Genomic DNA, 26,305 nt, shown 5'->3' on the forward strand with positions numbered 1-26,305 from the left:
AGAGAGGGCAAGGCCTTGCCCAGGGTCGCTAGCCAGTGAGTGGGAGGCAGAGTTGTTACCCTATGCCTGGACCTCCCACTCCTTCCTGGCACAGGAGACTCACCTTTACCCAGAGAGCCGTGGCCTCAGCATGGGTCTCTCTCACCTGCTTCCCAGGCTCTGACATGGCCCCCCTGTCCTAGATCAGCCCCTGGGACCCTGGCCACAGCAGCCCTTACCCGGAGTTGCCCTCCCCTCGCTGCCAGGTGGGGCTTATGGGTGCCGCTAATGTCCTTGGGCTGGGCCAGGGGTTGGGGTTCCAGGCCGGCTCTGCCCTCTGCGCTGGCCCCTTGTCCACATGGGGCCTCTCTTTCCAGCTCTCCCAGAGGGCAAAGCCAGGGGGCAGCCGCCTGGGCCCCCCTTCCCTGCCTGGGGGTGCAACCCGTTCCTGGGCATGGCTAGACCGGAGCCCTAGGTTCCTGGGGGCCAAGAGAGACAAACCAGTTCTCAGGCCTGGCAGGCGACTTCCCTGAGAGAGCCCCCAGGGTCCCTGCGCACGCCGGCATGGAGGACTGCACTGGCTCACCCTTGACGGAGCCCCACGTGGGCTCTGACTGTAGGCTTCTCTGGCTGTGTCCCTGAGAGGCCCTGGGACTCAGGTCTGGGTGATGTGGGAGCAGCCCTCAGAGTGTGAGCAGAGTTCACAAGTAGGTGGAGAGGGCCTCTGGAAGGGCACGGGCACAAAGACACAGAGACACAGCGACCATGGAGACCTCGGAGTCCCAGGACTGCAGGCTCCTGCAGGGTGGGCTTGTAGAACGTGGAGCCCTGGCGGGGCAGACCCAATGAGCCTGAGAGGCGCGTCCTCTGGAGTGTGACCCTCCCCAGGCTAGGATAAGCTCCTTCCAGGGTTCTAGGTAAGGGCAGAGGGTGTGTGCCCATGCTAGACCCCTGGGTTCTCTCCTCTGCTATGCCTGGCCCACTGTACCTCCTCTTGTAGCCTGGAGCTGTGAATGGTTGAGGTCCACGACGGTGTGGGTATAGTTTCCAGGGTAGAATATGGAGCCCTCCTCACTTTCCTTCCTCACTCCCCTGCCCTTACTTGCTCCCAACACCTACCCACTCGTCCACCCACCCACCCATGCACCCACCTATCCATCATCCATCCGTTCATCCCCACCCACCCATCCAACCATGTATCCATCCACCCATCCATCCACCCACCCATCCTCCCATCCATCTGTCCATCCATCCACCCATCCACCCATCCACCAATCCATCCATCCATCCATCCATCCATCCACCTACCCACTTATCCATCCACCCACCCACTCATCCATCCACCCACCCATCCATCCACCTATCCATCATCCATCCATTCATCCCCACCCACCCATCCATCCATGTATCCATCCACTCATCCATCCATCTACCCATCCACCCATCCATCCGTCCATCCATCCACCCATCCTTCCACCCACCCACCCACCCCTCCATCCACGTATCTACCCATCCATCCATCTATTCATCCACTCATACCACTTATGTCCTCTAGGAGATAGTTACAATGGTGTCTCTCTCTTCTGTCCCCTCTTGCCTTTCTTATTTACACGCATACCTGCCCCTGACAAGAGAAAACAGTGATTCTCAAAGACCATGGACTGAAACCTGGGGGGCTTGGAAAGCCTCAGGTCAGCAGGTGGTTGGCGGGAAGCTCTGGGACTTGCAACCCCCGACATGCAGACACGCCCTTTTTACTTGAGATTATGTGCTAACTTGGGGGAGGGGGGCTTTGGGAGGACATCCTTGATCCTAACCCTTAAGAGGGAAGTCAATGTTTTAGGTATATCACGTGCCCTGTCGGTCTCTCTGTCTGTCTTTGGCACAAGTATCTCTTACACAGAGAGGTCTAAATTCCTTTCCTTGACACCCCGGCAGCCCCGTCACTTTATCCCCTGTCCCTTGGGAACAGAAAATCGCTCCTTGCTGCGTGCTGCCACTCCTTAAGCCCCACCAAAACATTGCTAGGACAACCTGGAATTAAAAAAAAGATTTTTTGGAAACAGCTGACAAAATTCTCAGATTGGGACTATTGTCTTCCAAAGTGTGTGTGGGGAGGACTTCAACTGTCCAGTGAGACCAGATGTCAGCCGTGGACAGCCTCTGTCCGAACCCTGCATCTTACAGATGGGGTTCCTGACACTTGTCCAAGGACAGGAGGATGGGAGCCTGCAGGGCTGCATCTGCAGCAGCCCGGTGGCCTGGAGACTCCTGGCGCACTGTCCCTGGGAGGCCTGGCCTCTGCTCCTCTGGCCTCAGTCGGCTGCTGAGCTCTGAGTCTGGAAGAGCCCAGCTCAGCCACTCTCTGCTCAGCCTGATGGCCCCGGGTTTTGCATGTTGTTGCAGCTGCTCTGGGTGTGGGGACAGGCCCCAGGGGAGGGAGGTGGGTCCCACGCTGGGCCCTGCCAAGCAGCTCAGTGCTACGATCACAAGAGCTTAGAGGATCAAGGGGTCTGTGTCATCCCAACCTGGGAATGTTACATAAGGAGGGAGCCGGGGATGCTGGGTGGAGGGAACGAGACACATGGAGCCAAAGGGAAGGGGATGCTGCTCCTCGCACCTCAGCCCCAGCTCCCTGGGCTCCTGCTGCCTCCCTGCCTTCCTCCCCAGGCCTCCCTCGGGCCTCGGGCCTCGCAGGAGTAACAGGTTGCAGCCTGAGCCCTCGATTTGCAGCCCCACTCCCACACTACTCAGAAATGTTCCTTGCTACACCGGCAGCCTAGCACTTGGTGTTCTCAGGGTCAAACCCAGCCCCCTGTCCTGCTGCCCACGAGCCCTGCCGCTGGCCTACCTGCTGCCCACCCTCGGTGTTCCCACCGCATGGGTCTCCCTGCAGTCCCGAGCCATCCTCCCTCCCAGCCTGTGCATCTGCTGTCCCCATGGCCTTCCCAGGGTCAGGATTGCAGCCACAACCTCCTCTCTGGGAGGCAGCCGGCCCCTGCCCCACCCCAGCTTCCTCCATAGCCCTTGTCAGGAGCTGTGGGCCCACTTTTGTTGGTCAGTTTGCAGGCTGTGGCCCCCACGTCTGCTCTGTCACCGTGGTGTACCAGTGCCCACACCATCCTGGGACACAGACACTGCCTGAGTGTCTTGGGGGAGGGGCTGGGGGAATGGAGAGAACTCAGGCTTGGGTGCAGACCACTCTGCCAACCCAAGTGTGAATCCAGAAAGCTCTTTGTGCCTCAGTTTCCTCCTCTGTAGCTAGGGAAGACTAATGTCTTCGTGTGGAAACAGGCTCCGGGCCCCATGCTGACTTCTGACTGCAGATGCTCTCGGAGGAGGAGGCTGTGGTTGTCAGGCGGTGCCCAGCGTGGTTTTGCGTTGGGACTTGTAGGGGTGGGGCTGCCCCAGAGGGAAGCTCGTCAGACAGGAGAGTCAGGAGAGGAAAGTTCCACTCTCCTAAGATAAGAAACCCCAAGCACCCAAGGCCGGGTGGGGTGACCCAACCCTGAGCCCCACCTTCATTCCTGTGATGGCCATGCCACACGGACCCCAGACCACCTCCTCCTATGTCCCCAGAGCCCGGCAGCCTGGTCATGCAGGGAGATTGTGCTGGAGGATCAGAGGGGCCCCAAGGGAACCCTGACATCCTTGTTTCAAGGCAAGGCCCCCTCAGCCCGCCTTGCCCTATAGACACCCAAGGGGCAGACATAGCTGGCAGAAACCCTGCAAGAAGGCCCCTCCCATGGGCCCGAGCCCTCTGTGTCTCCACGCACCTTGGGAGCACCATGCCCCACAGTGGAATGGCCACCAAAGCAGTGTCACAGGCACAGGGGATGACAGCGGGCTGGGCACACAGGCTGGGGGCAGCAGTCTTGCAAGGCTAGACAGGTGGCTGCTGGGAACAGGAAGGGCCTTGTCCCTTAGGGTGAGTGAGCGGAGCATGGGAACGTCCTGGGCCGGGCAGCGGTGGGAGGGGTGGAGGTGGGGGGGAGAGCAGGGGTACGGGAGGTTGCCTGTCTGGCCTGCCCACCTGCCGCCGGATTCCTCGGTTCCCGGAGGAACTGAGGCCCATGCCTGTCGAGGGAGGCAGCCCAGCTCTGCAGGGCAGGCGAGAGGCCTGTCCCCACTCACCTGGCCTGGATGTTTGTCCTTGTCACCAGGGAAGGGATGTGAGGGACAGAGAGGTGGGGAAAGGGAGAGGCTGTGTCTTCCTCCGTTAGAGTTTTGAAGGGAAGGGTGGAGGCGTCAGGGAAAGGACTTGAAAGAGCAGGGAGGAGGCAGGGGGCCAAGGGAGGACCCCTGCAGGCTGGGAGACCCCGTGGGTGCCATGGGCGCGAGGACCTGGGTGGGTTACTGCGGAGGGGCCCCAGGCAGAGGTGCAGGGAGGAAAGCTCCTGGAGAGTTGAGGGGCCTCTGGTCTTGCCCCCCAGGAAGAGCCCTGGCGCCAGTCTGTGCCCCAATGGGCATGCAGGACAGTGGGGGGTGCTGGGACGCATTGTGGGGCTGAGCACATATGCTGGGCGACACCAAGGCTCAGAGGGACTCCTCAGAGGACCCCTGTGAGCCCCCAACTTGGGATTTACTGAAAGCATGTTTCTGCCACCCTGGCCAGGAGGTTGGAATAGATGCTGGCTTCTCAGCCAAGAGGAAAGCAGGCTCCCCTCCACCCAAGCTTGTGCGCTGAGAGCTCCACCCCACTCTGCACAGTGCCCCTGCCTGCCCCTGGGGTCCAGGGAGCTTCCACTCAGGAGGACCAGGACAGGAAAACCCCACAGATTCGACATCTCAGAGAATGAGGACAAGGAGGACGTGCAGCTTTATTCTCCTCTCAGAGATCCTGGGAGGTGGGCTGGCAGAGGGTGCCCCTGGGGGAGGTAGGATGGCACCCATGCCTTGTGAGAATGGACACCCCCTCCAATCCCGACACCCGACACTGGTCCCCTAGGTGACTTGGTCCACCCTGCAGCAAGCAGCCAGGGGTCCATTGGAAAGGCCTGCCTTCAGCTGGCAGGGGGTGGCAGGGGTGCTGGTGGCCTTCTGGACTCCCTGTCCCATCCCTGGACTTCGGGCACTGGTCACACACTGAGCCCCTGAGTGACAGCCTGGGAGGCAGGTCCTGGCTCCAAGGGGCACCTGGCTCCAAGGAAGCCCCATGGGTTTGTGATGAATGAATATGAGTGAAGGAGGGAATAAGTGGATGGGCCAACGGATGAATGAATGAATGAATGAATGAATGAATGAGGGAGCACAGGAGTGGTTGGTGGAGTGAATAGAAAGCCTGGGAGACCCAACACCCAAACCCTCAACCCGCCTCCTCCTGCACGGGCGGCTCCAGGCACAGGAGGAGGCCCAGGGGCCCCGTGGCCATGGGGCACAGGGGTCTCCTTCGAGGCAGGGCTTGATGGGAAGGCCTCCCTGGCAGAAGGCCCTGAAAAGGGGTGGAGGGTGCTGGGGAGAATTGGAGTGCTCTTCCTACTCCCGGATGGCCGGGGGGACCCCAGGACCCCAGGAGACAGCTGAGGGTCCCTCGGAGGTACAGGCCTGGGGGAGACATGCCCCCCTGGCTTTCCACATTGGTGGGTTCCCTGAGGCAGGTGGGGAGCGTCCCTCCCTGGGGTAGGAGGCTGAGGGCGCGGATGTGGCCTGGGGGAAGCAGAGAGGAGTGACAAGTGAGACAGGGCTCTTCCTGCCAGGCTGGGGCTGTGCTGGGAGCTTTGCAGGCTGGAGACAGACCCCTGCAGCCTGAGTCCAGGCTGGGAGGGGACAGGCCAGATCCAGGGCTGGCCCGTGGTAGCTGCGCTCACCAGGCCGCCCGGAGCAGCGCCCACAGCAGGCTGACGGACGCGCCGACCCACAGGGCTCCATGGCCACCAGCCAGGCTCGCAGCTCCACTGTGGTTGCACTGGTTGCCCTGGCAGCAGGAGACGGAGACGGAGCAGCCATCCGAGGACACAGTGCTGTTGGGGCACGTCGGGGTGCAGGACTTCATGACCAGGATGCCGCTGGGCTTGGCTGTGGAGAGAGGGGCGAGGGCCTATAGGTGGCGTGCTCCCTGTGCCACCCACCCAGCTGGCCCTCAGGAGGCCCTGCAGCCCAGCACTGTCAGCACCATGGGCACAGCCCACTTCCGGGGCTCCTAGGAACTTGCATGTGCGTGTCCTAAAGAGCCTTCCGCTGTTGGCGGGGCCTCCTTCTTTGGTGCCTGTGGGTCTGAGGAGTCCTTTCTCCCCCTCCAGCCAGGCTCCTCTGTGACAGGTCGGGGGCGGGGGAGTGACTCAGTGTCTCCCCATGCACAGTCTGTCTGCACTCAGCTCCTTCTGACAGGTATCTGTGAGCGCTTCTCTGCTCTGGGTTTCAGGGTCCAGAAGAAGTACCAGGCCCCGCGCTCACCCCTCGTCCCTTTCTGGGACTGGAGAATCTTAGGAAATGGTGGCTGAGGGATTGCAGGGCACAGCGGCCCGCACAGTTGCTTTTACAACACCACGTCCTGTAAGGGGAACTGAACTTGCCGAGGGAGGCTGCTGCCCACCCATCTCCAGCGCGGGGAGGCAGGGCCCAGCAGGGGCCCCTGGGGAGCAAGCAGGGCCCGTGGACTGGGGCCACGGGCAAGACGCCTTCTTCTGTGCTAGACTCGCTCACTGGCTCAGTTTTGGCAACTGTGCCATGGGGACAGCTGAAGAGGGCCCCTGACATGCTGGGTGCAGGCTGCTCGGAACCCAGGGTGCTGGGTAAATGCAAATTGCTTCCCTCAACCCGTACCACTCAGAACGTGCTTGAAGCCAGGACCCTGATGGAAGGGGACTCCTTCACAGCTGGCCCAGAAGCCGGGAGTGGGGCTGGGGTGTCTGTCCCCAGGCACCTCATCTCTCTGCCTCAATTTCCTCGTCCAGAAGATGTGGGTAATAAGAGAATGGACCTCTGCAATAGTCTGGGCCTTAGATGGGTTAGTTTATGAGTAGTATTGCGACGGCCTTGAGTCCTTGTCAGTTTTCCGTCGTGTTTAGTGAGCAGCGGTGTTTAGAGCTGCAGTGCCAGGAAGGGAAGACACAGCCCCTTCTGGCAAAGCACAGGGACAGAGCTGCCAGCTCCTGAGATCAGAGCTGTGTCCACTTGAGGAGAGGGTCAGAGGCCAGCAGGGGCCCCTGTGAGGGGCCTCGGACTCGCCAGGGTGGGTGACAGTTCCCAAGCCCTCAGGAAGCCACCTCTGTGGACGTACCCTCCTCCCCGAGCCGGAGACAGCGCCGGGCAGGACACCAGACAGTGCGTTTCTTTACCTCTCGTCCCCCTAGCGAGTTCTTCAGTTAAACGCGATGATTGGTCGCTGCTGGGAGCTGTTATTTAAGTAAGGAGCTGTGTGTTTATGGAGGGCTGCATTTGCCAGCCCGCCTCTGAGTTACTGCTGGGGAGCGTGTGCGGACAGTTACCCAGCTTGGCCACCGCCTTGCTGGGCGGGCTCTGAGCTCCAGGCTTCTCGGCTGAGAAAGAGGATATTCAGCGGGGGCTGTTGGAGGACAGAACCGGGGGATGGCCTAACGCCCCGGGCCTGGGGCTCTGCAGGGCTGTGTGTCTGCCTTGGTTACAGGTAAGACTGCCGCCTCTGCCATGAGGACTGCAGCAGGGGAGGTGTTCTCAGGCACCCCCCCCTCCCTGTCCCCCACTGGCGGATCCACAGAAGCTGAGGCCCAGGGTTGCTGGTGGCTGACCAGTGGATCTGAGACCAGAGGCTGCACAGCCCCCTCCATGCCCATCTCCCAGGATGGCACAGGGAGCCAGCGGGCATTCACACCTCCGGGCTCCCATCCCCACCCCATGTGGCAGCAGCCTCCTCATCCTGCCGTAGGAATGGGCGTTGCTGCCTGCGCAGGGTCTCTGGGATGCACAGGGCTGTGCAGGACTCCCCTCACCATATCACGCCTCCTCTTTCAGTGGCAGTGGCGACAGCACCCTCACCTCCTCACTCTGCTCAGATCCCCACAATGTGACCTCCATAGCCCCGCCGGCACCCTGACCCTGCCTGTCACTGTCACCATTGGGCCCTACTCAAGAGCTCTGGGCCCCGGCTCAACCTGCGGTGGCTCTAAGATGAACTAGACCCACAGAAGTGGTCCTGGGAGGCCAAAGGAAGGAGTAGGGGGGAGCTGGGGAGGCCGACCTGGAGGGGAACCGGAGGAGGCAGGTTCCAGGTACGGGCAGGCAGGGGGAGGCGGAGTTCCGGGTGCAGAGAGAGGACAGAGTTGCCATCCTGCAGTGCGTCTGCGGCAGGGAGCTGGGGAAGTGCATGGCCAGGCCAGATCTGTCGGCCTCAGCCTCCCTCTGTGTTCATGTCTTGCCAAATGCGCATACCACCTGCTCCCTGCCTCCCGGATCTTTAATGTGGACTCGCTCTCACTGACACTGTGGAGCCCGCTTTCCCACCTTGCTCTGACAGTGTTGCAGGCTTGCTGGCAGAGGTTCTTATCCCTGACCCTCTGCCTCTGCATGTGAGTATTCACATGGGACACATCAGTCCCTGCCACCTACAGCCTGGGGGTGGGCCACATGATGGGGTTCCTGCTGGAGGGCGGTGGTGTCCCCAGGGGTCTGGACCAGGGTAGGGTGGGGGCCGTGGGCCGGCTTCTGGCTGGGTGGAGCTGTGAGGGCCGGGCACAGGGCGGTGGGGCAGGCGAACAGACACCTTCACCCACGTAACCACACAAGACTTGTCCATCAGCACATTCCACCAGAGGCTTGCCGTTCCTGGGCTGCGGCACATGTGGCAGTGCGGGGCCCCGGCTGGGAGGGAGGAAGCACAGGCTTGTGCTCCGTCTGGGCTGGGGCCTCCAGCGGTCATCCTGGTGGGCGGCCTGGGGGGATGGGCCGAGGGGCAGGGGCTTGGTGGTGGTGACTCTGATGTGCCCCCACACCACCTCTGTGGCCCTGTGCGTGTGAATGCCGCACGTCAGCAGGAGTGAGGGTGTAGGTTGGGGCATGGGTGTCTGTAGGCTGGCTCCCCCAACCCCAGTGGGATGGAGGAGGGCACGGGGCAGCATGATGCAATACAAAGAGGGTCGACTTTGGAGGTGATCTGGGTCTTCTTCTCACCATCCCTGTCCCTCTGTGAGCTGCAGTGTCCTCACCTATAAGGTGGGACTGATAGCAGCCAGGGCTGTTCAGCCTTGCTGCAGGATGAAATGACGCGAGGCGCTTGGCTCCTGCCCCACCCTCCTCCGCTGGGGGCTCCCAGCCTGGGACTGCCGCCTGGACCAGAGGGTGGCTGTGGCTCTGAGGACCTTGCACACAGCAGGTGCTAAGGGCTGTTGAGTTAACAAGAAGGAATGGCTCTGCCCCTCACTGCCAGGGGCCAGCCAGTGACCCCCACTCCCAGGCCGAGTGATGGGGAATCTGCAGCAAAAGGCCCTGGTCCCGGCCAGCACCTGTGTGCTATGATGGGCCTCAGGTCCCAACAACGGGGGGACCAGGACAAGGTTCCTGGCCTGGAGACCCTGCAGGCCAGCCAGGGGTGGACGACCGAGGTCCAATGTGTAACCCCGAGCGTGATGGAGCAGAGGGTCAACGGACACTTTGTGGACACCTGGCTGAGAGGAATACAGTCTTAATAGAGGGCGGGGACCATCTGGGAAGGCTTCCTGGAGTGGGTGGCCCTGGAGCTGAGCCGGACAGATGGATGCAGAAAGTGCAGCTTGGCAGAGGCCAGGCCAGCTGGGACCAGGCTGTGAGGACCCAGGAGCTATGAGGGGTCAGGTGGGCAAGCCGGGAGCACCTTACCTGGGCTGTGGGGGCTGTGGGGATGCCCTGCAAGGGAGTGCTTGTGGGGGGTGCCCCAGGAAGGGGATTCCTGGGAGGGGCGCCCTTGGAGGGGTGCCCTATGGGGGTGTCCTGTAGGCGTGCCCTGAGCAAGGCATGGCGGCTCTGACTTCAGAGCTGGTGCCTGTGGAATGGGATGGTGGTGGTACCTTCCACACATGGGTCATGATGTCGAAGCCCTTTCCCCTGCATAGAGAAGGGGCATTTGTGGCTGAATCACGGGCGAGCAGGAGGTCAAGCTCAGATCCCCAAAGCCCCCTCACTCCCCCTTGGCTCAGGATCATGCTTGCCAGTTCAGGGTTCTGGAACCCCCCCAGAAGAATAAGCCTCTCTGTGTGGGGGTGACCCCTGGCTATTCCTCATTGCCCTGTCTGCAGCTAAGTCCTGGGTGCTGGGAGTGGGGAGATACTCCTGGGTTCCTCTGAGGAAGAACTTTGCAGCTCCTCGGTTTCCCCCACAGGGGCATGGATGGTCCCTATGCCCTTGGGCTGTGCTGAGAATTAGTGGGTTAATACTTCTTAGGTCCCGGGAGCAGTGGCTGTCCTGGCCTGAGAATTAGTGGGTTAATACTTCTTAGGTCCCGGGAGGTGCTGTCCTGGCATGAGCCTCCCAGAAAACCTAAGCCCCAGGACAGAAACAGGCCAGGCCCCACCCCCTCCTCTGTCGCAGCTTGGCCCCAACAAGGGGGTGCCACCCGCCCCCCCCCCACCCCAGCAGGGCCTCGCTGGGACCTCCCTAGTATCTACTCCCTCCTGCTGCTCCTCTCCTCTGCCCTGTTCCTGGAGCCAGCCTCATACCCTTGCCCAAATGTCCCCTCCATCTGTCCTTCCAGCCTCCCGAAGCTGGGACTGATCCCCAAGGTGCCTCCTTCCAGCTTCGGGTCCCACCCCGTGGGGCTTCCCCAGACAGCTAGAGGCTCCACCCCACCCCACCCCACGCTCAGGGGAAGCTGATGGGGTTAATTATCTCTGATGATAATTATTCAGCTGATAATCACAGGCTGTACCTGCCCCCCCGCCATTTCCGGTGGCCCCCAAAGCAGGAGATGCTCTTATTCACGGTCACACAGCCAGCCAGGTCTTCAGGTAGGGGCAGAGCTGCGGCTGGAAGGGGCCGACCAGCTCATTTTCCAGGTTTCAGTGCTGAGAGGCCTGCCTCCCAGGAATCCCCTTCATCCCAGGAAAACAGGACGATTGGTCACCCCGGCCGGAGCCCAGGTCCTACTGCCCAGCCCAGGGCTCCGCAGCCCTGGCCTCTCACATGGCTCTTCTACCCCACGAGAACCGGGTATACCAGAAACTGTGCCCAAAAGGACACAAAGGTCTCCACGTCTGGCTGGTCAGGGAGCAGCCACAAGGGCCTCCCCCACTACTCCCTGCAGCCCCCAAATCCAGGCTGACCCCACAGACCCCTCCAATGGGAGCCAGCCCTGTCCAGCACATGTCTGTCCCCATCCCTCCCACCCAGGTCGGCGTCCCTTACCCAGGTCAGTGCACAGAGCAGCCAGAAGCAGAAACACCAGGAGCGGCCTCATCGTGGGGCATCTACCAGCTGGGACGGGGAGCAGCGGGTGCCAGGTGCCTTTATACAGCTGGCTTCCCGGCCGGGGTCAGACCTAGTAATTTAGCTGGAGATGAGCTTGGGACAGCAGGCCAGTCTGACTCATGCTGCCTAGACTTCCTTTTGCCCCATCCCTAGGGGCCCCGAGGTCTCTTGGAAGGTCACCTGTGCCCACTCTCTGCCTGTCCCTCTGTCCTGAGCCTTTGGCCTTCCTGTCCCTGCAGTTATCATGAGGCCCCAGGGTGGACTGGGGAGAAGGAAGGAGGCAGGGGCAGGGTGGTCTGTGGGTGACAGACCACTCTTGGGGGTCTGGGGGTCACGACCCTGCCCTGGGGTCTGGGGGACACTCCCTGCCCAGGGCTCTGGGGTCACGACCCTGCCGAGAGCTCTTCTGAGGAAGCACAGCCCCATCTCCTGCACCTCTTCCCTGGGCCAGGGCAGGCAGGAGGCACCAAACCCATTTTATTGAGGAAACTGAGGCACTGCAGAGTGGAAGCTGGCTTTGGACCAGCACGTCTGTCTTCAGTGAGCACACAGGCCACCCGGGGGTCTGGTAAAATGGGCCCTGAGACTCTGTGATCTGAGCATCTCCTGGAGGTGCGGGTGCTGCGATGCGCCGGGCCAGCACAGCAGGGCCAGGCGGAGCCAGAGGGGCACCCTGGGTGTTCCAGTCGGCACTGAAGCACTGCCCATCCATCTCCAGGCCAGGCTTGCGGGACTGGGCTGACAAGTGTGCCCTGGAGAGATGCAGGAAATGGCCTGCTCACAGTGAGCTGCCGCCTGGTCCTGTTTTGGGTCTGGCTGGGATTCCAGAGGCTGAGGGTTGGGAGCCCACGCCTCCTGGTGTTTCTCCTCCATCCCCTCCCAGGGCCATCGGCCTCTCTTTTCTGGTGGCTGCAGTCTCCTCTCCGGTGACCACAGCCACTGCCAACCTTGACCCTGTGGCCTGCCGAGAGCCCACTTGTGCCCACTCTCTGTGTGACTCTGCCTCCCCTGCCTCTTCCGTCTCCTCCAGCCTCCCTTCCCTCCCCTCAGCCTCAGGGTGGACGCTCACACACCTCCGGGCCCTCGCCAAGGACACCCTTCCCTCCTTTTTCTCCCAGGAGGAATCAACTTTGTCAAGAACACTCTTAGACTCCCTGCCCTGGCCTGTGCCCTAGACCTGCCCGCCTGGAGCCTGCACCCATGGCTTCTTCTCTGTCCACTCACAGGATGGGGTGAGCTGCTGGGTGCTTATCCCTTGGCCCAAGGGTGGCAAAGGCTGGTTGTTGGTGGGGGGTGGAGGTGGAGCTGGTACATTGTGGGGGTCACCTGCATGTATGTGGGACCCCTGCAATGTAAGGTGGGTCTGGTCTGAGGCTTAGGCGGGCTCTCTCTGTGCAGCCACCTCCTAGCACGAGCACCAAGGAGCCTAGAATCTAAATTCACACTAGACTGTCCTGTTTGTTTTGGTGGCATATTTGTCAATGATATTTTAGTTTAATGGTTTTCTAGCTTCTTTTAGAAGTTTGATGTTTTTGGCCATATGGAGTATGGGCCTCCATTTGCCCCAGCACCCAAAAGTAAGGGTGGGCCCACCCTTACTAGGAACCCACTTACAGGGCTCAATGAAAGGCAGTGAGAAACCGGAGCTCTCATCACTTCCCTTGAAATCTGTGCATGTCTGGGTGCTGAGATGGGAGGGAGGCTGGCTGAGCAAACCTTGGTGTCCACTCCATGCACTCTACTCCATTCAACTCCATCCACACCATCCACTCCACCCACTCCACTCCATCTACACCATCTACTCCAGCCACTCCACTTCATCCACGCCATTCATTCCATTCACTTCACCCACTCTGCTTTATTTAACTCCATCCACTCCACTCCATCCACACCATCTATTCCATCCACTCCATATTCCATCCACTCTACTCCACCCTACTCCATCTACCATACTCCTTCCACTCTACTCCATCCACTCCACTTTGTCCACACCGCTCATTCCATTCACTTCATCCACTCTAATTTTTCAACTCCATCTACTCCATCCATTCCAGTCTATCCACTCCATCCACTCCATTCCATCCACTCCACTCTGTCCTGTCTACTTCCTGCACTCTACTCCATTCAGCTCCTCCCACACCATCCACTCCACTTCGTTTACCCACCCCTCCCATTCCACCTCTCCCACTCCATCTCCCGTAAAGCTTGGTGACATCCTGTGGCCATGGGCCGTGACAGTGAGCCAGGCCTCACCCAGCAGCCCCTGGCTTCCCTGGCCCAAAGCCCAGCCCTGTTTGGAGCTGTCCTGGGACAAAAATTGGACTCTGAGGCCTGGATGCCTTCCCAGACTCCACGCTAGTCCTTAGCACAGGCCTCAGAAAGTTCCTCCCTCTGCTGAGAGGGGCACGCAGTTGGGAAGGGTGCGTTAGCGCGCAGATTGCTGCCAGGAGACTGGTGCCCTGTTTGGAGGGCCAGGCAGTGGGCTGGCCCAGACCTAGCTCAGAGGCCAGCAGGGAGAGCCAGATGCCTGCCCTGGGGCCAGAAGCACTCTCCAGCTCTCCTGGCAGGGCCCTGCCTGGGTTTCTGGGAAGGGGAGCCCCTCCTGCACATGCAAGCTGCTGTGGCCATCTTGGGTGGCTCTAACTGTGACCAGGCTCTTCTCTCACTGAACCCAGACCTGCTTCTTGCCCTTCTCCCACCCTCAAAACCTGGGTAATCCTGTCCAGGCCTCTGTGCGTGTGTGAATGTGCAGCAGAGGCACTCCCAAGTGGGAGGGGAAGAGCCTGGGGCTCTGGGCACCCCTGCGCCAGGTAATGGACAATCATTTGTTCAGGTGTCGCTGATCCCTACTCAGTGCCAGGCTTGGGCCCTTGGTGCTGGGGCGTAGGGATGAGAGGTTGAGTGTGGGGGGGGGGGAGTGGGGGACCCGCATTCACTGAGATCAGTCGGGTAACACCCACGGGGGCCTTGTGTGCAGCCTGGTTCTACCAGTGCCAGCGGCCGCAGCCTGGAGAAGGGACCAGGTGGGCTGCATTTTGAAGCAGAGGTGAGCGGTGGGGAGACTTGCAAGCAAGGGAGGAACCCATGCGGAGGAGCAGGTTGAGGCGGGGTGATGGATCCCCAAACTCTCCCACAGGCAGAGTCGGTGGATTGTACCCAGTGTGTACAGCATTTCTCAGATTGGAGTCTCCGTTCTTGGGGATCCATAAGAGCTTTTTCTCCTCTAGTAGGGCAATCTGAGAAATACTGATCTTCGTGAATCCTTTCAGGGGCAAAGATTCTGCAGCCCTGTGGGGCAGGGGCCCACCTCTTTGTGGAGCCATCCCTCTCATGGGGAGGGCAGGAGGGGAGGGGCTGCCCTGTGCTGGGGTGGGGATGAGCAGAGGAATGCAGCTGGCGAGTTGCCAGCTTCCAGGGGCTGGAGGAGGGGGTGGAACTGCCCCTCATAAGGCTAATCAAGCACCTGAAACTCACTCTTTTACAAGCTGGGTGTTCTCCAATTAAGGCCCAGACTCCCACTCTAGGTCACAATTAACAGGTGGCCTCCCCAGCCTGGCATTGGAATCCACTCCCCAGTGGCACAGGGCCCCCGTCCCATAGGTGGGCAGGGCAGGGTAGGAAACTGGGGCAGCAGAGAAGCCCTTTACCAGACCCCTAGCATGGACCCTCCAGCCAAGGGGAGCTCGATCCCACCCTCCAGGAAGAGACCTTGACTCCATTAGGAACCCCAAGACCTCCACGTGAATCAGAGGCCAAGTTCTGCTCCAGACTCCCCCTCCCTCCTCCGCTTCTCTCCTCTCAGCCCTCCCCTCCCTCCCTACTTCTTCCTCTCCCTCCCTCCTGGGCTGGGGAGGGAGGGGGAGGACCCACAATTTCAACTCAGGCCCATCGCTGTCTGATAGGAGCTAGAAAAGGGGGGCTCCTGTGCCTACATACACCAAGGAGGACTCCTGTGCCCTGACCCTGATCACAGGTAGAGTCCTAACCCTGGTCACACACTGAACCCTGATCCTGCTCACACTCTGAGCTCTGATCCTGGTCACACTCTGAGCCCTGAATCTGCTCACTCTCTGAGCCCTGATCCTGGTCACAACCTGAGCCCTGGTCCTGGTCACACTCGGAACCCTGATCATGGTCACATACTGAGCCCTGACCCTGGTCACACTCTGAGCCCTGACTGGCCCCAGCCATAGAGATTGGCAGCAGTTTTAGTCTTTGGACCTATGGCCAGAGTGTGGGGGAAGCTAAGACGGTCCAGTTTCTGGGGGCACAGACTGCCTCATGAAGGCTTAAACAGCAGCGGAGGGATCAGGCTGGCTGGACTCTTTAAGCTCTCTTATGAGCAGGAAGTTTGGTGTTCCGAGTTGTTCTGGCACCTGCCCTTGGTTAGTTTTGCCTCTTCCCTCCCTTCCTCCCCATTCAGAGCCTGGCCGCCGTGCCTTGGCGCTGCTGCCTTCTGTTTTCCTTTAGCAGGGAGACAATCAGCTTCTCTATATTCAGTTTCAAGTGCTCTATACTGACCACCGAGACTGAGGGATCCCAGTCTCAGGGTCTGGGGTTCTGAGTGTGCACACAGCAGCACAATGAGCTGCTGGCTGGGCCACGTCGCAGCTGGCCTCTCCTTGAGCCTCCCTGGCTCCTTTAAGAGGAGGAACTTGGGAGAAGGAGGACAGGGTTAATTCACTCCGGGTCCCTGGGTGGGCCAGCTGCTCCACTTCCAACTTGTCTGGGCAGCAAGGAGCCAGGATGTAGGGACGCCCGTGTTCCTGAGCGTGGGCAGCTGGTATTTTCTAGGAGCAAGAAGGTGGCAAACTGGATAAACAAGGGTGTCCCAGCTGCCAACATCCTGCAGGGCCCACCTGTGACAGCCCAGCCTGCCCTCCCCTGCAGGTTGGGGCTGAGCCATGGGTGGGGCCTCACAGCCAGGTCTCCAGAGGAGGGGCTCTGGAGGTGGGCCAGGAAGGGTGAGTAGAAGCTCACCAGCCAGAGCAGGGGCCAAGGGGAATGGGCAAGCCGTCTTAGGGAACATCTGCGTGGGAGTGGCTCCCTCTCTGAGCATAGGGCCCTTGGGTTCTGTTCCAGCAACGCGTCATGGAAATTTTGGCACACCCTGGGCAGAGCCTGGCCATGGAATTTCATGCTCCGTTATCCTGTTTAATGCAGTACCAAGGGATGGAATGTCACAGGCACGCTCTTGCTCTCCAGTGTCCAGCTCCCTCTAGCACCATCTCCTGGCAAAGCAGAAATGTGGCGGGCAGAGTTGCTGCCAAAAGCTGGGCAGAGGATGGGCGTGGACCTGAGCCTATAACTTCACCACCAGCACCCACTCCTGGAGTCTAGGTGACGAACTCTCGGACTCCTTCAAGCCACAGGAAGCAGAGTGGGCTGATGCTCCAGCCAAGAACTGGGAACTCCTCAAAGGGGCAACTTGGGCCTGGCCAACATCTCACAATGGCTCTGGGACCTCCAAGAGCATCCTCCCTCCCCCGCTGCCTGCACTTGGAGAGGCTGGGCTGCTCCTGCTTCCTCCCATTTCCTCCCGGCATCTCCCCAATAACCCTTACACACAATATCATGTCTTGGCGCCTGGCGTGAACTCACACCAAGTACGCTCCAAGCACTTCACACCTGGGGGGCTGTCCCATCCCAATTCCAGCCCCCACCCTATCCCCCTCTGCACTGCACTGCTTCTCCTGTCACACTCACCCACACATGCTCATGAAATATCACACATGCGTGCACACACTCACACATTTGTATACACACACTCCCCCCACTCACACACAGTCTTACACACAAGCACATACACACGTTCTCACATGCTCTCACATACACTCACACTGACACAATCTCACACATCACACACACGCATGTGCACCTGTCCTGACTGCACCAGGCTCGGTCCAGCCTCGGACTTGGTCATGGTGTCACTTAGCGGCGTGACTGTGCCCTGTCTCCCCTCCCGTCTTTCTCCTTCACAGCTGGTGGAAACAGCATGGGCACGTGGGGGCGGGGGAAGGCGGCCTTCCTGCGGGGGGTTGGGGGAGGGCAGGATGGGAGAGCAGAGCGCGAGGTCCAGGAGCCCAGAGGTGGCTTGGGTCCCTTCCCCGCAGTGGCGGCACTGTGTCAGGGAGGCCCCGGCTTCGGGGTCCGCAGACCGGTTGATTCAGTCTTGTCTGTGTGGCCTTCTCCTTCCACAGCCTTAAACGCTTTGTCAGTGAGATGATGGTAATGGTTCTCCTCCCCAGGGTGTCCTGAGAATCAAAGGACCGTGTGTGGAAAATGTTTGGCAGAGTCCTTGGACCAAAGCGCAGCCAGAAATAGACAACAACGTTGATGGTGTAGAGGAGGGGGTGACTTTGGGGACTCCCAAGGGTGGTGCTTACCTCGAGTCATCTGAGAAGACACAGCTGGGAGAGGGGACAGGTTGCAGAGGGGTCTGGGAGGGTCCTGTGCAGCGGGTGAAGGGACCTCAGAAAGCTTCTCAGTTCCAGAGAGTGAAGCCACTGGCAAGGCGTGGGGCATGGTGGCTCCAGGGCCACCCTGCCCCCTGGACTGAGGAGAGCAGGGGTCAGCAGAGGCCATGCTGCTCGGGGCCCCTGGGCCTTCTCTGCTGGGTCAGACCTTGAGCTCATGCCCCTTTGCCAAGTAGGAAAGGGTCTTGGTGGGGGCTGAAATGGCCGAGTGGGTGCAGGATGACCACCTGTCCTTCCCCAGTGTGGAGGGTGCCAGCAGGGGAGGCTTTGAAGGAGCTGTGTCCCCAGTGCGGCCCAGAAGCTCTCTGTCCCCAAAGCTCTGTGCAGAACAGCTTAGGTGTCCTCTCAGCCCATGAGGGAAAAGCCGAGTGGATTTTCTGTGGGCACAACCCCATGATTTCAGGAGCCCATCCCTCATGTCATCCTCCACCCCATGCTGTCCTGTGTGCACCTCCACTGGGTCCACTCTGTGGAAAGGAAGGGCCTTCCTGTGCCTGCAGTGCCCAGCTTGGGACCTGCCACCCAGAGGGCCCTGTGTTGCTCACGGAGCCCAGAATCCTCAGGGGGGTGGGGTGGGAGGGCTGCAAGGCATCCTGACCCCTGAGGAGAGTGGAAACGTCATGAAGATTGTGACTTTAATGCATTAATTGGAAGGACTGTTGGGTCAAGGGTTAGGAGGGTAGAGGCCAGTTAAAACAAAAAGAGATAATGTAGAGGGGATAGTGAGAGAGAGAAAGGGGAAAAGAAGAGGAAAGTAGAGACACGAGGGCAGAGGGGGAAACCAGCACCACTCGGGGTGTGCTGGAAAGTGTTTAACAAGCAGCTCACAGAAAAATGAGACATCTGTATACGTACATAAAGTTCCTACGGGTTGTAATCACATAAAGGATGTGTAGTGGCAATTTACAAGTAACGATGAAATACACAATACTCTTAATTGTAAATTCCACATGGCCGACTGATTCTCCCAGAATGCCTTTGTTGACTTTTCTTGCATCCACAGTGAAGCATCCATTCTGATGTGAGTGCTGATTGTATTTGTGTTTGTATTAAAGAGTCAGAGAAGAGTGAAACAGCAAAGATGGCGGATTTTGGAATGGTGAACATCATTCCTCAATGATGTAAGTGAATCCTTGCAGAATAGATAATATTTTTCAAATTCTGAGAGAATATTTCCTCAAAATTTTGTGTTATTGACACTGTAACAGCTACAGACAACACAATTCTGCATTATTAGCATTTTCTCTTTCATTTTTTTAAGTCTAAATAATAAACAAAACGATAAATCAAGACCTTATTTTGCATTTGCCGATTTCTGTGGTGTAAATCCTTCCATCACAGCTGATTTCTTGCTCCCACTGTAACATCACTGAATGTGGAGCTGGGAAGATATGCAGAGTATCTCACCATTACACAGCATTTCCACCGTAAACATACGATGGACAAAAATAACCTTAAGAGAATAGACGATGATAAAATAATCAGAAGTGGTAAGTTTTGAGTATTGCCTTTGTTTTAATATAATTTGTTTAATAGTAAGTTGATATAATTTAACTTTAAATAATGACTGTCCTTAACGAAGTCTCCCAAAATTCCTGAAAATTGAAAAATTGGCTCCCATGAGCACATCACTGCTGTCATTCCCGTGGGGGAAGAGGGAGGAGAGGCAGAGAGTGAGGGGAAGCTGGGAAAAAGGGAAGAAAAGATGTGTAGAGAGAGAAAGTGATGTGGGAGAAAGGCAGAGGAAAGCCTGGGGGGGATTAGGTAACCTGGAGGCAAGCCCTGTGGTCCTCGAGCCAGCTAGGATTCTCACCCATCAGGATTGTTACCCACCATCCTCTGTGATCACAGCACAGAAATGGCTGCCTTCTCATCCTCAGAGGGTCCTACTATGAGGACTCCCCAAAACAAGTTCTGGGTTTCTGGATGGTTCCTTGAGATTCATCCAGACTGTTGTATGTATCAATAGTTCGTTCCTTTTTATTGCTGAGAAGTATTCCATGATGTGGATGGACCACAGTTGGTTTAACTACTTGCCCATTGAAGGGCATCTAGGTTGTTTCCAGTTGTTGGCTATTATGAATGAAGCTGCTATAAACATTCATGCATAGGTTTTTCTGTGTGAACACACATCTTCATTTCTCTGGGATAAGCACTCAAGGGTACAATTGCTAGGTCATATGGTAGTTGCATGTTGAAGCTTATAAGAACTACCAAGCTGTTTTCCATTGTGGCTGTACCATTTTACATTCTCACTAGCAATGTGTGAATCATCCAGTTTCTCTGCATCCTTGTCAGCATTTTGCGTGGTCATTATTTTTTATTTTAGCCATTCTGATAGGCATGCAGTGATATCTCCTTGTGACTCTAATTTGCATTTCATAAAGGATAATGATGTTGAACATCTTTTCACATGCTCATATTTGCCACTCATATTTGCTTGTTGGTGAAATGTCTGTTCATGGGTTCTGGCTCATTTTCTAACTGGATTTTCTTTTTTTAACTGTTGACTTTTGAGAGTTCCTTATATATTTAGATGATACTTCTTTGTCAGATATGTGGCTTGCAAATATTTTCTCCCAGTCTGTAGCTTGTCTTTTCATCCTCTTAACGAATCTTTACCAGAGCAAAAGTTTTCAATTTTGATGAAGTCCAGTTTATTAATTGTTCCTTTTATGAACTGTGGTTTTGGTATCAACTCTAAGAACTCTTTGCCTAGCCCTAGATAGTATCTTTTTAATATTTATGGAATCTGTATACATGTCATTTTTTTTCATTCCTGGTATTGATAATTTGTGTCTTCTCTCAGTATGATCATTCCTTCTAGGGATTTATCAATTTTATTAGTTTTTTTAAAAAATGACTTTTGATCTTGTTGATTCTTTTGTGCATTTTCTATTTCATTAGTTTCTGTTTTGTGAAAATTAATAAAGGAAACCTCAACTAAAGTTAAAGTTGGAAAGCCTATAGGGGGAGCTCTCATGCCCTACCACTCATCCTCAATTACCACAAACAGGGAGAGATGTACCTTGCATCTCCAACAGGAAACTGCCTACTGGTTTACCATTCCAGCAGGAGGAAGATTTTCTTCTTGCTCAGCAACAGTCCCAGCCAACGGAAAGCGCCACAGCTCAGCCAATGAGAAATACCACAGCTCAGCCAATGAGGAGCCACAGCTCAGCCAATGAGAAGCCATTCCCACCCTGAACTCTCACTCTCCTCCAGTGGACTCTCCTTTAGTGCAGCCCCTCCCCAATCCTCCTTTTCTATAAAAGCAGCTCCCCTCTTTTGTTCTCTGGACTTGCCTATGATTAACCATAGTTTGCATGTCCTGAGTTAGCTCATTTTGTTGGTAAAATAACTGGCTATTTTATTTATTTTAAAGTTGACAGTTTCTTTCTACTTCCTTTAGGTTTGTTATGCTTTTTCTAATTTCTTAAAATCGATACTCAGATTTCTGACTTTCAGACTTCTCCCATTAATATATGATTTTAGATCACAAATTTCTCTTTATAAGCATGGCTTTAGCACCATATCACAAGTAATAATATGTCACATACACATAATAATTTAATATAAATGTTTTATAATTTCCATTGTGATTTTTTTTTAGTGTTGGGATATTTGGAAATTTATTGCTTAATTTCCAAACATTTGGGATATTTAAATTTTTGTTATTAGCCTCTTATTTAGTGTCACTATGGTCAAAAAACACACCCCAGATGATTTCAATCCATTGAAATAGTTGAGGATTGCTTTATACCAAGCCTATGGACAAAAATTTGGTAACTGTTCTGTGTCTACTTGAAAAGATTGATTTTTCAGTTGTTGGATGCACTGCTCTGTATATGTTATTAGGCTAAGATTGTTAACCATAATGTTCAAAAATTCTGTATCTTTATTAATTTGCTGGCTTATTCTATCATACATAGAGAGAAATATACTGAAATCTACCACTTGGCCTGTTGTTTCTGTTAATGTTCGCTTTATATATTTTGAGGCTATGTTAATAGATGCATACAAATTTAGAATTATATCAGCCTGTCGGATTTACCCTTTTGCAGTTATGAAAAGATCTCCATTAGAGTAATGCTTCTTGAATTGGCATCACCTTTGTCTGATATTAGAAGTTCTACCAGACTTCTTTTGTTTACTCTTTGCATGGTGTGCCAATTACTAAGCGCTTGACAGCTCCACCTGCCCGCACAGCCGGGCTCCAACCCTGGACCCGGTTCTGCAGACCCCATTTCGGCGTTGCGGGGGCCGCCATGCGAGACTCCGCCGCTAGGGGCGCGAGAGGGAGCGGGCGGGGCTGGGGGAGGGAGGGACGCGCTCCTTCCAGTTTGCTTCCGGGTTGCCCTCGCTGCTTCCGGGCGCGCGCAGTGCCCGGGCGGTGGGGCGCCGCCCTCCAGGCGGCGGGGGTGCTTCTCTGTGCAGCTGCTGAGCCGCTTGGCGTCTTTCCGGCGTCGTAGACCACCTTCATCGCGCCCCACTCGGAGACCCCGGCCAGAGACACCCCTCCGCAGGGTCTGGGTCCACCCGGCCCCTCCTCCAGCCCAGAGACCCCCAGAGACACCCCTCCGCAGGGTCTGGGTCCACCCGGCCCCTCCTCCAGCCCAGAGACCCCGGCCAGAGACACCCCTCCGCAGGGTCTGGGTCCACCCGGCCCCTCCTCCCGGAGACACGTCTCTTCAGGGTCTTTGTACCAGCTGCATGGGGCAGTCCACTCCTTGGAGCTTATGGAGTTGTAATAATTCTAACCTCTTCACTGTTTAACTCCAGCCCCAGGGATGGAAGCTCCCTCACCTCGTTGCTGTTTTCCTTATGTAGGGGTTGCCACCTACAACCTGAAGGCCACTCCAGCTGCTTGTTTTTATAGGACCTGTGAGCTGAGCATGGTCTTCTACATATTTAAATATTAGAGGGGGGAGAAAAGGAATCTTCCGTGAAAATTACATGAAATTCAAGCTTCATTATCCATAAATAAAGTTTCTGGAACTTAGCAATGCTTCCTTTTCGTTTTGCCACCTCTCAGGACAGCACTTGGACTTTACAATACTTAACTCTTTCTCTCTCCGCCACCTTCTGGGCTACTCCTATTGCAAATAAGTCTTTACACTGTATCATTGTATTAACTATGCCATATAATTCTTTTATCCTCTTATATTAAAATCGCAAAGACCTCATTATTATTGTTTTATACAATTGATATTCGTCTATATTGACCCACATTTATGCTTTCCTTTTCTTTCCTGTGTTTCCTTTCTTATGCTTGAGATCCTTTTTCTTCTACCTCCCGTATTTCTCTTAGTGTGGTCTGCTGGTCGTAAATTCTCTGAGATTTTGTTTCTTTGAATTTGTCTTTACCTTTGAATTTTGAAGGATATTTTTGCTGTGTGTGAAGTTGTAGATCCATTATTTTCTTCCACTGTCTTCTGTCTTCTATGCTTCTGTCTCTTTTTGGAACTCAGTTATTAGTCCTATTGTTGCCCCCTTAAGAATTGCATCTATTTTCTCTGTCTGCTTTTAAGATTTTCTCTTTATCCTTGGTTTTCAGCTATTTTACTATGATGTGCCTAGGTATGATTTTTCTTTAGCTTGCTTCAGTTTCTTAAGAGTTTCTTAAATCTGCGGGTTGATATCTTCCATCAGTTTTGGAAAATTATTAGCTTCTATATCTTGAAATGTTGTTTCTGTCCCTCGCTCTTTCTCTTACCCTTAGTGAACCCACATTGCATCAGCTACTGCTGCATGACCAGCCCCTCCAAAGCACACCGACCTACAGCGCTGCTCATCATCTCCCATGTGTCTGTGGGGGGACCGGGTGGCTCTGCTCCTCCCTCCAGATCTTGGGTCAGCTGGGATGAGTCAGCTACATGTGCTGCTCCTTCTCCTCCTGCTACAGTGGGCTAGTGAGCATCTTCTCCTCATGATGATGGCAGAGACGTAAGAAAGCAATCCCAACCACACAAGCTCACTTCAAAGCTTCGTGTGTGTCGCATCCGCTAACATCTCATTGCCCAAAGCGAGTCACATAATTGAGCCCAAAGTCAAGTTCAGGGAAATGAATCCAGCCTCTGCTTGGAGGGACTGCAAAGTTAGATGGCAAAGAGTGTTCTATGGAGTTGGTAAAGAAATGAGGTCAGTACTCACATCTGCATGCCAAGTACATGTGACCTTTCAGTTTGCTTAGATACCCACCTCTTTGCTAAACCTCCCATTCTTGCAGAGGTGTATTGTTTTCAGTCTGATGTTTTCTACCTACTGCTCTTCTTTCCCAAAACTCCTCTCTTTGACTTTGTCTGGTCTACTGTTAATCCAGCTCTTGATCCTTTCTATCGAGTCCTCGAGTTTTATTTAATTAATTTCTGCCACTTTATTATTTTCTTATTACTAATTTCTAACTTTTGAAGTTGAATGTTTGATCCATTAATTTTCCTATTCTCTTCTAAGCATTTAAGTTTTTATGCTTATAAGTTTCCCCATGGATGCTGGTCTAGCTTCATCCCAATGTTTGGTTTTTTCTGTGAAGACGTCTGTTAACTGTTCAGTTTAAAATACTTAAAAATTTCCATTATGGTGTCTTGTTTTTCAGAAGAATGCCTAATCTGTAATTGTTGGGTAAGAGGTACAAGATACGTGTATTAAATCAGTCTCCTTAGTTGTGTTATTAAATATTTTTATAGGCTTTTGCCTTCAGGTCTGTGAATTATTGGGAGAAATGTGTTTAAATATGGCACTATGGGGCTGGTTTTCTCAGTTTCTCCTTGTAGTTCGAACACTGTTTACTGTATGTATTTTGAAACCCTTCTATTGGATACATATGAGTTTTAAATTGTCCAAAAGTTTTTTCCAGGTGAGGTGAATATTTTGTCATGTGTGCCTGTTAGTGATTTTTGCCTTAAGTCTGTTTGTCTATTATTAATAGTCTAAGTCCTCTATATATTCTTCCATTTTTTATGATCCCAATTTTTCTGTAGTCTTATGTTTCGAGTGGGTCTTTTTCTGGATTAAAACAAAAAGTTCAGTCTGATAACCTGTCTTTGAGCTGATGATTTCGTTTACTGTGGTTGCTAAGGCATGCAGATGTATTTCCACCAGCAACTATTTAGTACTTTTGATGTCTCCTCTCTGCTTTCACTTGATACTGACTTCTTTTTCTATACAGAGGGAGAGGCTAAAAGCTCCATTTCTATCATCTTGGCATTGACTCTTTATGTCTAAATTCTATCAATCTCTCTAACCTCTTCAGGAACTCTACAAAACCCGGAGAACACGTCGACTTGACTCACCTCCCTCCTGCCTCTTTATGCATTTGTATCCAGTAGTCTCCTTCTTATTGAACCTCTCAGAGAAGAAGTTATTACTGCTGTGCTCTCTAGTCAATATTTGTTTTGATTTATCCACATGTCTTAGTCGGCTCAGGTTGTCACGACGCACAACATCATATAGCGGGCGGCTTACACAACAGACATTTATTCTCACAGTTCTGGACGCTGGAAGTCCAAGATCAAGGTGCCGCTGGATTCCATTTCTGGTGAGGGACCAATTCCTGTCTTGCAGCTGGCCGCCTTCTGGCTGTGTCATCACATGGCAGAGAGACAGAGAGCTCTCTGGTTCTCATCTTCTAAGGATCTTAATTCTTTTGGACTAGGGCCCCACCCTTATGACCTCGTTTAATCTTAGTTCCTTTCTTACTCCAAGTATGGCCACATTGGGGATTAGTAGGTCAACATATGAATTTGGGGGGACACAATTCAGTCCATAACAGCACATATTAATACATTTCTTTATCATGAATTATTAGGGAAATGCAAATCAAAACTACAGGGAGATATCACCTGACACCCTTAACACCCACGGCTATGATTAAAAAGACAAGAAATAACAAGTGTTGGAGAGGATGTGGAGAAGAGGGGACACTTATACACTGCTGGCGTGACTGTAAACTGGTGTGGCCACTATGGAAACAGTATGGAGAGTCCTCAAAAAATGAAGACTAGAACTACCATATGACCCAACTATTCCATTTCTGGGTGTTTATCAAAAGGACATGAAAACACTAAGTGGAAAAGATATATGCACCCCCATGTTCATTGCAGCATTATTCACAACAGCCAAGACTTGGAAATGACCTAGGAGCCCATCAACAGATGAATGGATACAGAAGATGTGGTGTGTTTGTGTGTGTGTGTATATATATATATATGTATGTTTATATATACAGTGGAATACTATTCAGCCATAAAAAGATAAAATCTTGCCATTTGCAACAACAGGGGTAGACTTTGAGGGCATTATGCTGAGCAAAATAAGTTAGACAGAGAAAGCCAAATCCTTATGATTTCGCTCATATGTGGAAGATAAAAAACAACAAGAAGAACAAACGAACGCGTAGACACGAAGAATAGATTGGTGGTTACTGAGGGGGAAGAAGGAGGAGGAGGGGTGAAAGGCGTTACAGGGCATGAGCTTGTGGTGACAGCTGCTAACAGTCT

General features: G+C 54.6%; 1 protein-coding gene and 1 long non-coding RNA gene across 3 annotated transcripts; one reads left to right on the forward strand and one right to left on the reverse strand.

The window, feature by feature from the left end:
• Positions 1-4,779: 4,779 nt before the first annotated feature.
• LOC103567531 (lymphocyte antigen 6E-like) lies at positions 4,780-11,411 on the reverse strand. Its single transcript, XM_008544219.2, has 2 exons — positions 11,269-11,411; positions 4,780-5,994 (listed from the first exon to the last, which is right to left on the reverse strand). Exons 1-2 carry the CDS (start codon positions 11,318-11,320, stop codon positions 5,783-5,785), a joined length of 264 nt encoding a protein of 87 aa, XP_008542441.1. The 5' UTR covers positions 11,321-11,411; the 3' UTR covers positions 4,780-5,782.
• LOC103567530 (uncharacterized) lies at positions 7,353-21,763 on the forward strand. 2 transcript variants are annotated; one of them, XR_011543292.1, is made up of 4 exons: positions 7,428-7,564; positions 12,450-12,563; positions 18,863-18,928; positions 20,824-21,763. It is a non-coding gene; the product is annotated as an uncharacterized lncRNA (long non-coding RNA). The 2 variants fall into 2 exon arrangements; XR_011543291.1 differs by lacking the exon at positions 20,824-21,763 and having other exon boundaries at positions 7,353-7,564; positions 16,414-19,104.
• The last annotated feature ends 4,542 nt before the right edge of the window (positions 21,764-26,305 follow it).

The sequence above is a fragment of the Equus przewalskii genome, chromosome 8, assembly GCF_037783145.1.
Source record: "Equus przewalskii isolate Varuska chromosome 8, EquPr2, whole genome shotgun sequence".
In the NCBI taxonomy this organism is placed as follows: domain Eukaryota; kingdom Metazoa; phylum Chordata; class Mammalia; order Perissodactyla; family Equidae; genus Equus; species Equus przewalskii.

Bases quoted from the DNA above. Each gene is read 5' to 3' on its own strand.
- LOC103567531 (XM_008544219.2), bottom strand. From the start codon at position 11,320: ATGAGGCCGCTCCTGGTGTTTCTGCTTCTGGCTGCTCTGTGCACTGAC. The intron at 5,995-11,268 runs GTAAGGGACGCC...CTCTCTCCACAG, and splicing joins TGCTCTGTGCACTGACCTGG to CCAAGCCCAGCGGCATCCTG.